Below are 12695 nucleotides of genomic sequence, written 5' to 3' on the forward strand. Positions count from 1 at the left end.
TGAGTTCCCTGATTGGGTCAGATTAACAATCCCAATCAGGGAGCCCTGGCTGACAGATAGAAACAGGAGTGTCAGGGGTTCTGTTCCCTCTGAGAGCTCTCTCTCTGAGGGAGCTGGATCAGTGTTCAGGATCCCCCACGTGGAAATAAAGGGGGACATAGTGACGGGGTATCGGTTTCTGCAGAGTTATTTCAGAGCAAAAAAAACAGAAAAGCATGCTCCTGAAGATATTCACTTGCAACAGTTGTCTTTGACTGGGGGGTAAACATTTCTGGCATTGCATCATTATTTGGGAACCGGTCTATCCTGCTGTCAAAGACTGGGCAGTCTGTGGAAATAAAGTGTTTTTTTTTACTGAGCAAATGACATTGGGGCAGAGGAAAAGTAACAAGTAATTCTCCTGGCAGCTTGTGGACCCACAGCTTTTTCAGTTATTAGGAGCCTGAGTTTTCCTGAGACACCAGATACTGAAACTTTTCAAGAGCTGATAGATTTACTTAAAGAATATTACAACCCCCAAGGCTCCTCCAATTCTGAGACTATCGGTTTTACTCAGCAATCCGAGAACCTGAGGAATTCATATTGAGATTTTTGACGAGGTTAAGATGACCGACAGAAACAGGTGACTTTGGTTTCACCCTCAATGAGATTCTGAGAAACAGGTATGGGGGATTAATGAGGTAACGGTGCGGATGCACCTACTGGCTGAAGCCCAGTTGAACTTCAAGCAGGCAACTGGCTTTATCATTGGTCGATGCAGCAAGTGCAGCATGAGTTACAGGGTATTCCGATGGACGTGACACCTTCACCAGTCCCACAGCCTGAGGAACAACACTTGAGGGAAGGCAATCGCACAGCCTCACTCAGGACAAATCCTGAACAGAGGGACTCTCGGTCAGCCCACAGCAAAACCCCACAACCAGGCCAAACTTCGGCCAAACGGTTAAAATCTTCTTCAGGATCCAGGCCGGCAAGCTCCTGTAGTTGCTGCTGGTCTGTGGACTCAGACAGCAAAAGAGTCTCACTAGGCCTGAACTGAGTAAAAGAACTCACAGGCCGGTATCCAGGGGAGTGCACACTCTGGAAACCCACCCCCACATGGTTTGGAACAGGTACATTGGTTCTCATTTGGATGTTGCTGGGATGTTGCGGTGGCTCAGTGGTTAGCACTGCTGCCTCACAGCGCCAGAGACCCCGGTTCAATTCCCACCTCAGGCAACTGACTGTGTGGAGTTTGCACATTCTCCCCGTGTCTGTGTGGGTTTCCTCCGGGTGCTCCAGTTTCCTCCCACAGTCACAAAGATGTGCAGGTTAGCTGAATTGGCCATGCTAAATTGCCCGTAGTGTTAGGTAAGGGGCATGGGTATGGGTGGGTTGCTCTTCGGAAGGTCGGTGTGGACTTGTTGGGCCGAAGGGCCTGTTTCCATACTGAAAGTAATCTAAACATCTGACTATGTGGTCACCTGGCTCAAATAAAGGTCAGTGCTGGTGTAATGGTTGGAGAACCAGTTTTTACTCTGATTCCAACCATTATGTTTATGCAAGATCTGGGCCAGATTGAAGATCTATACCAGGGAACCTTTACAGAGTAAGGGGACAACTTTGGTCCAATTTCTTATGAGAAGCAGCTGGTTCAGTTCCCACTGATTGTAGTAAAAGGTTTGGGCCCAAGGTTAAGGGGAAAATATTAGCTGAGAAAGATTCACCGTGATTAGCTCCACATTTCTCAATTAAAAAATGACTCCTAATTAAATACCTGGAGGTTTTTCAGGAAGGTCTGGGGACTATCTAAGGGGCCAAGGCCAGTTTACATGTTGTCCAGGAAGCAGTCCCATGATTCTGCAAGGCTGGCCCAGGGCCATTTGTCTCACGGGGAAAAGCAGAGGCAGAAATCAGGAGGCTGGAGAGCGAAGGAATCAAACCAACCAGTTTGTCGAACGGGCAGCACCCGATCGTGAAGCCTGATAGGTCAGTTCACCTTTGAGGGGACCTTAAACAAACAGGAAACACACCTGAATAAATATCCAATCCCTCAAATGCAAAACTAGCGAGGTGGGGGAGAAGGGGAAGGGGCGCAGTCCTTCATGAAGCTGGGCGTGAGCTCTGCAGGCCTGCAGTTACTGTTGGATGAGGATTCTCAGGAGTACACTACAATCCATACCCATAAGGGTTGGCACTAATATACGAGGCTGCCATGTGGGGTATTGTCAGCCGTGCTCTGATTCAGCGGATGGTGGAGAACATTTTTCAAGATGTACCTGAGGTCACCATGAGGTGCTAACAACAGGGAAGACCAAGAAGGAGCACGTACAGAACTGGGACATAGTCCTATGTGTTTCTCCATGATGGGCGTACGCCTTAGAAGGGAATACTGTGTCCCAGGCACCGCAAGTGACTCATTGGGGTTACACAGCTGATCAAACTGGGTTACACCCATTGGAAGATAAAGGGAGAGTGATCCCAGGAGCCCTGGCTCCCATGTCGATACTGGAGCGTAGGTCTTTCCTTTGGGTTGGTGAATTATTACTGAAAGTTCCTACATAAGCTGGTCTCCATCATCATCAACTCAAGGAAGGATCAGCTTTGGTATTGATCATGTAGCCAAGCCCAAGCTTTCAGGGAAGTGAAGAAACAGCTATCATCCTCAAAGGTGTTGGGTCACTATGGTCCCAAGCGAGGATCTGCTATTGAGATGCGATGTCTCACCAAATGGCGTCAGGATAGTATTAGCGCTTGGGTGGCCCAATGGTGAGGAACACCCAATAGTGTATGCAGCCAGGACTTTGGCTAGTGCAGGGCCAGATAGAGAAGGAAGGTTTGACAGAGTCTGCAAGTTTTACCAATACCTTCCCAAATGACAACGATCACAAACCCCTGCAGTGTCTACGTGAAGAGGACAAGGCAGTGCCACCCACAGCTACAGACCCAACTCAGCAGCGGGATTTCATTCTAAAGTGTCTCCAATTACAAGATGGAACACCAGCCTCCAAGAAGCTAAGAGACCAATGTGGATGCATTGAGCTGCTGCTGATGGTAACGCCACTGGAAGAGTCCACAAAGGTTTTGAATTTTCTGAACACATTCCAATCACAGCTCACAATATCAGACCCTGGATGCAGAAAGATCCAGTCCTGAAGTAGTCAGTGGTGACGGGGAAACCAAAGGGCCATCACAGCCAGACCCGGAGAGACCAGACCACAGTAGTGTACGGCATATTATTATGGGAGCAAGAGTGATTGTCCCGAGTAATGGTCGCCACCAGATACTCCACCAGGGTCAGCCAGAGGTTTCCGAAATGAAGGTGCTGGTGAGAGGTTGTGCCTGGTGGGCAGGATTGGATGCAGACGTAGCCATGTTGGTGGGACAGTGCCCAGAGTGCCAACAAGGATAAAAGTTACCACCTTCAGCTCCCCCACATTTGTGGGAATATATAGAACAAAGAACAGTACAGTACAGTGCAGGCTCCTTGGCCCTTGAAGTTGTGCCAACCTTTTATTTACTATAAGTTTAAACTAAATTACATCCCCTCCATGTGCTTATCCAAGAGCCATTTGGCCGATAAACCCTGGATTCAGTTACATGTCAACGATGCAGGTCCTTTCATGAGCTCAATGTTCTTAGTCATCATGGACCCCACTCAAAGAGGCTGGATGTACATAGAATTCATTCGCGCACTCCCGAAGTATTGGTCACAGATAACGGGCCATCGTTTACCAGTAGGGAATTCAAATATTTTCTAAAGTCGAATGGTATTCATCATCTAAGGACAGCTCCATACCATCCGGCTCCATACCATCCGGCCAATGGTCCGGCAGAAACGGCAGTCCAAACTTTGAAGGAAGGCCTGAAGAAACAGCCTACAACTTCACTCGATCCCAAACTGTCCCAGTTCCTGATTGAGTTAAGGCCAGCCTGTCATGCAGGGATAGCTCCAGCATAGATGCTCATGGGGAGAAGGCTTCCGCACCAGGTTCAACCTGATCTTCTCAGACTTTGGGAGCGTGGGGGAGTGCAGGTGGATGAAACAGCATCAGGAACGCCAGTGCAAGGCACAACACTCCACTAAGTGAGAGAGACAGTTTACTTCAGGAGACAAAGTGTCGCACAGGAACCATAGGAATGGCCCCACCTGGGTAAGAGGCATGGTCACCGTGAGGTCAGGTCTAGTGATGTTTAAAGTTTGGGTTAGTGTGATGGTCCTGAACAAACACGTGGACCCATATGAAAGCTGCAAACTCACAAACGGGGCATGAGCAAAACATGCTCAACTTCTTGACATCCTTTCAGATTGTCCCAGAACCCGTGGGTGCTCCGTCTCGGTGAAGCATCGAAAATATCTTAGAATCTGAGGTGGACACAATGGCTATCACCGCCTCGAACACCTTTCCTGACTAAACAGGAGAATGCTGTTCTATGTTCTATGTTCTATGTTAACTGTACCTCATAGAATACAAGTTCCCTGATTGGACTAGATTAACAGCCCCAATCAGGACCCCTGGATGACAGATAGAAACAAGAGTGTCAGAGGTTCTGTCACTTTGAGAGCTGGCTCTGGGGAGCTGGATCAGGGTCAAGAATTAGTGGGCGGCACGGTGGCACAGTGGTTAGCGCTGCTGCCTCACAGCGCCAGGGACCTGGGTTCAATTCCTGCCTCAGGCGACTGACTGTGTGGAGTTTGCATGTTCTCCCCGTGTCTGCGTGGGTTTCCTCCGGGTGCTCCGGTTTCCTCCCGCAGTCACAAAGATGTATGGGTCAGGTGAATTGGCCATGCTAAATTGCCCGTAGTGTTAGTAAGGGGTAAATGTAGGGGTATGGGTGGGTGGCGCTTCGGCGGGTCGGTGTGGACTTGTTGGGCCGAAGGGCCAGTTTCCACACTGTAAGTAATCTAATCTAAAACTCTCCATGTGTAAATAAAGGGGAAACTTGGTGACGGGATCCCAGCCTCTGTGCAGTTGTCGCAATGTAGATGAGGGGAGTGAATGCACGGTGGCTAAATCCACAGACAGCACCGAGATCGGTTGGAAAGGGGTCTGCAGATGGACAGAGCTCGGTTGAGAGAGTGGGTAAAGATCTGGAAGATGAAGTATAATGTGGGAAATTGTGAAGTTCTTCACTTTGGAAGGAAGATTAAAAAACCTGAATGTTACTTAACTGGAGAGTGACTGTGGAATTCTGAGGTGCAGATGGATCAGGGTGTTCGAATGCATGAGGCACAGAGCATTCATCCGCACGTACAGCAAGTAATGATGAAGACGAATGGAACGCTGACATTTAATGGGATGAGACATTGAATATAAAAGTGCTTCATTTATACGCGGCATTGGTGAGATCACATCCCAAATACTGTGGACTGTTTTGGGCTCTTTATTCAAGATGGGGAGATGCTGCTGTTGGACTGGGGTGGACAAAGTCAGAAGTCACACCTCACCAGGTTATAGTCCGACAGGTTTATTTAACATCACAAGCTTTTGTCAGCTCTCTGAGGAAGGGTCATTCCACCCAAAACGTTAACTCTGATTTCTCTCCACAGATACTGCCAGACCTGCTGAGCTTTTACAACCATTTCTGTTTTTGTCTCCGATTTCCAACATCCACAGTTCTTTTGATTTGTTTATTTTTATTTTGTCGAGTGAATTGGGTTAAAATTAAGATTAGGGGTCACCCCCTTCAGGGCAGAGGTGAGATGGTTTTCCCCTCTCAGAGGGTTGTGAGATTTTGGAACTCTCTGCCTCAGAAGGTAGTGGAGGTTGGGTGAGTGAATATTTCCCAGACAGAGGGGGATAGACTCTTGTGATGCAGGGAGTGGCGGACTATCAGGGGTACACGGGATTGTGGGATTGGAAACACAAACAGATCAGCCTCGATCTTGTATAATAATGGAACAGGCTCGAGGGGCTGAATGGTCTCCTCCAGCTCATACATCTGATGGCCTTTCTGGTCCACATTAACTGGGCGGAGAATCACTTCTCCAGAGTTCTCCTTATTTCTCACAGTAATTAAGTCAATATTTTTAAACTAAATTAGAGTCTTGTACACCCAACCAGCGATTAAAAATAATTTTGTTTTACATTTTAGGATAAAATTGTAGCTGTATGAAATTATTCAAAGCCAGGAGTACAACTCCAAACAGGGCGACACTGGACTGAGTGGGGCATTGCATCACAGGCAGCACAAAACTCGGGCCCAAAATTGGTGAAGATTAATTCACTCCCTGTCCACACATGAAATAGAACCATCTCATCGGAGAAAGAATGAATGTGGGTCAAGGTTTCATTCATTCCCATCGTTTGCTGAAACAAGAGCATCATGAAGGTTACTCACACGGAGCCAAACTCCCTCTGATCAGCCACCTTATTGGCACCACACCAAAGGAAGGGATATTTTGACAAATGGAGGTCAGTCTCAAGCAGCGCCCACAGGTCATAACGAGGTTTCGAGGGGGAAGAGGGTCAGGAAAGCGAACCCAGAGCTCAGGAGCCAGGCACTGAAGGCATGGTCACCAATGTTTTAGCCAGGAGAATTGGAGCATTAACAGGGAAGAGTGGAAGGAGTACAGAGACCTTAGAGGGAGCGAGGAGTGAACGGGGACATGGAGGCGGTTATGGGAGTAATGACACTGAATGAAGACAGAGTGATGGGTGAATGGCACTCTAGGTAGATTATGCTGTTAAGCTTGTTCACAGTATCCCAGCTTCACCTTCAAGAAATAGGGGATGGACGGAACACATTGCCATCTATCAGCTCTCACTAAACACCGAGGACTCCGAACACAAGCTGCGAAAGACAAACATCTCACTGAGAATGGGAGCTTCACAACTTAATACCAACAGGATTTATCAAAGGTCACAGGTGTAACAGTCAGGATCAAGCAGTGTTTTATCAGTCACAACTCAACAAGGTGCTTTAGGAGTTGATAATGTTATTAAATCTGATGTATTCCCTTCAGATAGCAATTGATAGGATCTTATTTTTATCCATTCACAGGATGAGGGTATCACTGGCTATACCAGCATTTATTACCCATCTCTAATTGCCCAGAGATGAGTTATCCCATCATCACCATAACATTCAACATAGCATTCTGCTCTGAGGAGAACAATGTGGATTCAAACAATAATCCACAGACAGCAGCAAATTTACACAAATTCCAGCTCAGCATTGAGGGAGTGCCTCACTGTCGGAGGGTCAGTGCTGAGGGAGTGCCGCACTGTCGAAGGTGTGAGACATGGTGTGTGTGTGTGTGTGCGCGCGCGTTGAGCAGGGGTGTGTGCTGGTCAATATTTATTCTTCAGTTACTACCATAGGATTTATCAATCTGCTGGTTATCTGCTTATTGTTTGTGGAATCTTACTGTCCACCTCCTGACTTCTGTGTTTTATATATCATAACAGTATCTACCCTTCAGAAAGCCATGTGATTGGTTCCAAATGTTTTGGGAGTACGCTGAGGTGGTGACAGGCGCCAGAGAAATGCAAGTCTTTCCTTAGCTGCCAAGTGTCTCTCTAGAGACAGTTTCCATTCGGTGTAAATCTGTTCAAATACTCAGAGCACGGTTTGGCAGCTGTCTAACTGGAGGCCACCTTTTTATTCACTGCCAAAAGGCAGTGTGTCTTTTCCCAGCCTGTGATTATTGCTCTCCCAGCTGCTGCTGTTGCTGCTGTTCTCCCCCCTCCCCCCCACCCCAACCCCCCCTGACGCTAGCCCACCAAGGCCTAGCCCAGGGCAGCTTGCCAATCTCTCATCTGCTGCTTCAATTCCACACTCCCAGCAGCTAGCAGCTCTCACTATCACTGCAGACCCATTCCAACTCGGTGATGTCAGCTGAGGCTTCCCAGAGCGATCGGCTGATTGATGTCCAACACTGGGCCAGCCTGGACTGAACAGGAGAAACACTGAGACTGATCCTAATGTTTCAAACAGCAGCTCAGGGCAGCACCTTCTCCTGGTCTCAGATATTGACTCCCAGCTCCCATCGACAGATCAACATGATTCAGGTAAGGAGTTTTCAATGTTATTGTGAGCTTGGTCAGTCTGATTCATTCGAAATAATCAGCCATGGACAATCACCCACTCTGAATATAGGGATAGGATGAGGCCATTTAGCCCCTCAAAACAGCCCCACTCTCTAATTCCATTCTGGTTGATCTGTTTATTAACTCCACGTCCTAACCCGCCCCCCCACCTTCTCGGTTTATTGTTGATCTATACTCACACATTCCATCTGACTGTTAAACGCTGCCAGTGACTCCCCAGGACATGCAGTTGCTTGGTGAAGGGAGAGGGAGGTGGCTTTGAGGATCAAATCTAACAGAATGGAAACTCTCGGGTAATGTCTTTCCCAGAGTTTTTGGCAGAGATCATTATTCACTGGGCACCAGGCCCATTTCCCCTTGGTACAACTCGAAAATGCAGAATAAAACCAGGACAATGCCAAGATCGGTGAGAAACTCCAACCATCCATCAACTCCCCAACAAATAACAGGGTCCTAGCGCAAGGATGCCAAAATAGAACATGATATTTTTAAATGTACAATTCACTCAGTCCAGTTGCACACAGGTTCGGTTATGGCACTAGCAATCAGTGGTCTAGACTAATCCAAATTATGGGAATTAAACTCCCAGCTAGAATTAGTGAATCTGACTGCAGGTTTTAGATACCTTTCCTTTGCCAACCCTCTGAGAGAGTGATCCAATTGGATTCTTTATCCCCTTCTCTTTCCCCCATACTCCTGAATATTATTTATCAGTTTCCCTCTTTGTGTTCCCCAGACCCTGTGTGAAAGTTCTGATTGAATCTGTTCCCACTGCCCTTTCAGGCAGCACCTTCCAGACCCCAACACCTCACTGTGTAAAACAATCCCCCTCCCCTCACCCTCGGGGGCTTCTCCCCGATTCCCTTCCATCCCCCTCCCTCTGCTCCCTCACCCTCCTGCCCCACTCCATCAAAACGATCTATCAGAAAATCAAACAGCCAAGGAGTCTCAGCACAAGATCAATCCAAAACAGGTCCCGGTGCAGGGACCAAAGGGAATTCACAAGAAATATACGGTATTGAAACGTGTTGAGGATCATTTTTTACACAGAGGCTGGTTTGCGTGTGGAATGAACTTCCTGAGGAAATGGTGGGTCTGGGCACAGTTACAATGTTTAAAAGGCATTTGGATAATTACAGGAATGTAGGGGTTTGGAGTGATGTGGGGCAGTTGCAGGCAGGTGGGTGAGTTTAGTTTGGGATTATGTTCGGCATGGACTGGTTGGAACGAAGGTTCTGCTTCTGTGCTGACTGACACTATACCTCCATCAGAATTTGAGAATTTTCATTGAGGAAAGATTTACAAGGATGTTGCCAGGGTTGGAGGGTTTGAGCTACAGGGAGAGGCAGAACAGGCTGGGGCTGTTTTCCCTGGAGCGTCGGAGGCTGAGGGGTGACCTTATAGAGGTTTATAAATTATGAGGGGCATGGATAGGGTAAATAGACAAGGGCTTTTCCCTGGGGTGGGGGAGTCCAAAACTATAGGCCATGGGTTTAGGGTGAGAGGGGAAAGATATAAAAGAGACCTAAGGGGCAACTTTTTCACACAGATGGTGGTACGTGTATGGAATGAGCTGCCAGAGGAAATGGTAGAGACTGGTACAATTGCAACATCTGGATGGGTATATGAATAGGAAGGGTTTGGAGGGATACGGGCAAAGTGCTGGCAAATGGGACTAGATTGGGTTAGAATACCTGTTTCCGTGCTGCACATCTCTGTGACTCTATGACTCTGATTATATTAGTTGGGATTGTTCACCTTAGAACAAAAAAGGCTAAAGGGTGATTCATTTGAGAAGTTTAAAATAATGAGAGATTAGAGAGTGAGGCTGGGAATGAGCTGTCTCCATTAACACACAGGGGTCAATAACTATTAGCAGAGGATTATAGTAATTGGAGGAAGGACAAACTGGGAGTTGAGGGGTTAATGTTATCACCCAGATATCTGAGAGGGTGGGACAGCTAGAAACCTTCATCACATTGAAATATTGCTTGAGTCTTCCCCCAAGGTCCTGGGACTGACAGAGCGACAGTCAGAGAGCTGGGGATAGCTCGGTCGGTGAAGATGGCGGCTTCAGTGAGACGCTGCAGACAGAGCTCCTCTGCTCACCAGCCCCTCTCCCTCTTTCTTTTTTTTTACATCTTGCTGCAGTTTTTCATCCCCACCCCAACTTTTAACTTCTTCCAGCCACCTGGAGTGAACGGAGAGCAGAGCCTGAGACCAGCCCAGCACGGGAGACGGGTCCCAGCTGGGATTCAGGGCAGCAGCAGACCGAGCACAGGGCCAGCCTGGGGTACAGGTCCTGGGCGGGGTGGGGAGTCGTGGGGGTGGGGAGTCCTGGGGGTGGGGAGTCCTGTGTGGGAGGGTGGGGGGAATCCTTGGGGGGAGTCCTGACAGATGTCAGCATGTGGAGGCAGTGTGCACTTGCGTTCTGAAACCCAATGGACACAGACACACGGGAAAAGGACCATAACTTGAGTACTTTAAAGATATTTTTTATTCTCATTCTGGATATATAAACTCGGGATTCCTATGATAGTCTTTTTTTATTATTATTTCTCTATAACAACACTTAACAGAACTGGGTGCCCTGCAGCTGAGATAGCATCGAGAGGCAACGTTACAAACTGTGACAATAAAGGCTATTCCATTCCATTCCATTCTATTCTCATCCAGCACAGACACAGAGGGTAGAATGGCCTCTCTGGGGTGCTATGATGTTTCTCTGAATCTGTCATAAGCCAAACATTTGATTTGACTGGAGCTGTGAACGTGGACAGAGGTCTTCCAGATACACAAGCGATGTGGTGTCACTGTCACTGAACTAATTGCTCTCTTTCTGACATGTTAATAAAATCTTCAGAATCTACAGATCCCTGTACAATCACCCATCCCAAACTCCAGCCCCACAGATCCCTGTACAATCACCCATCCCAAACTCCAGCCCCACAGATCCCTGTACAATCTGTCCCTCTCTCCTTCCCAACACACCTGGTCGGACAAACACTCCTCTTCAAGCAGATTTAAAATAACTCAATGACTTGCCAGAGTTTCCTGTCTGACCCTCTGCTTTTTCTCTTTCCCAATTTTGACAAAAACATGAATGAAATTCTGCAAATAGGCTTGGCCAATGAAAGTGAGACATAGAATTAATGAGCTTCCTTTTTGGCAGATAGTCAATCTGAAAAACAGAGTAATATTTAGTCTCTAATAAGTCAGAGACCTTTCTCAATGTGCACCAGTCACCCTGTTCCTTGTGAAAACTAGTGAAAGTATCTGGAGAAGGAAGATCAAGAAGCAGAATTCTGATCAGTTCAAGAACATCTCAACAAACCCTATGGACAGCGACCACTGAACTACCCTCCCAGATCTTCCCCCAACGTTAATACCCTTTCTTTATATTTCCTTCAGGGTCTGTCTTTATGTATGCAAGGGGAAGTTTATAAAAGGAAGTGAGTTTTTACCAACAGTTTGTGATAGTTTACCTGTAGCTAGTGTCTATTTATTGTAATGAACAGGTATTCTCGTTAGTTACAGAATCACGGTTCCTGCTTTCTGTCAACCTGGGAAATGGGAATTCTGCGTATATTTCAAAATTTTTCACTTAACGACAAGTCTGAGAACTTGAGGGTTTGATTTCCAGTGCACTCCTGGAACAGAGTGAGATTCATCATTCAGTCTTCCCCTAAGATGTTTCCTATAACCTCCCTCTTTGACCAATATTTTGGTCACCTGTCCTAAATATCACCTCACGTGACCCCAGGTCATAGTTTGAGCCTTAAGTGGTCTGTTGGAGCATTCTGGGATGTTTTGATTGGTTAAAGATGCTGTAAATGAAACTAGCTGTGAAGAGAGAATGCTCTAAAGCTGATGATTTTTAAAAGCTGTTACCTCATAGACTTCCTCATCCAGGATCCTTGTCCCAAACACCGTGATTCCGTTTGTATCCACGATGGGGTTGTTACTCCGTGGGAGTGGTTGGGAAGTTTTCTTTTTACAGTCTACGATCATTGTCACATTGTTCTTCTGAACACTGATCGCCACGCGATGCCACCTGCAAAACACACAATCTGATGGAAACCTCGCACACATACTGCCTTGGTGTCCATGAGCAGGAAACATAGAAAATAGCAGCAGGAGTAGGCCATTCAGCCCTCCCGAGCCTGGCCCATCATTCAATATGATCATGGCTGATCATTGAGCTCAACATCCTGATGCCAGCCTCATCCCTAATTCCCGGATCCCATTAGCCTCAATACTGTACCTACTTCCTTGAAAACACCGACACTGCTTTCTTTGGGAGTGAATTCCACAGACTCTCCTCAGCTCAATTGAGTACAGCCTTAATTGACTCAATCTCCTCAGAGTCCAGGTAAAAACAAGGACTGCAGATGCTGGAAACCAGAGTCTAGATGAGAGTGGTTCGGGAACCATGGATAACAGGGGAAATTGTGAGACTAGCTGAGAGGAAAAAGGAAGCAGACATAAGGTCGAGGCGACTGAAGACAGACAAAGCTTTGGAAGAATATCGGGAATGTAGGATCAATCTGAAATGAGGAATTAAGAGGGCAAAGAAGGATCATGAAATATCCTTAGTGAGCAGGATTAATGAAAACCCCAAAGCCTTTCACTCATACATAAGGAGCAAGAGGGTGATGAGGG

General features: G+C 47.1%; 1 protein-coding gene across 1 annotated transcript in view; it reads right to left on the reverse strand.

Annotated features, from left to right (window-relative positions):
* The window catches only part of LOC132818575 (collagen alpha-1(XI) chain-like), a 153580-nt gene that overhangs the window by 109939 nt on the left and 30946 nt on the right, over positions 1-12695 (reverse strand). Inside the window, exon 4 of the mRNA XM_060829633.1 lies at positions 11925-12087. Coding sequence (XP_060685616.1) covers positions 11925-12087 — 163 coding nt within the window. The remainder of the gene's footprint in view (positions 1-11924; positions 12088-12695) is intronic.

Source organism: Hemiscyllium ocellatum, chromosome 9 (genome assembly GCF_020745735.1).
Source record: "Hemiscyllium ocellatum isolate sHemOce1 chromosome 9, sHemOce1.pat.X.cur, whole genome shotgun sequence".
NCBI lineage: Eukaryota > Metazoa > Chordata > Chondrichthyes > Orectolobiformes > Hemiscylliidae > Hemiscyllium > Hemiscyllium ocellatum.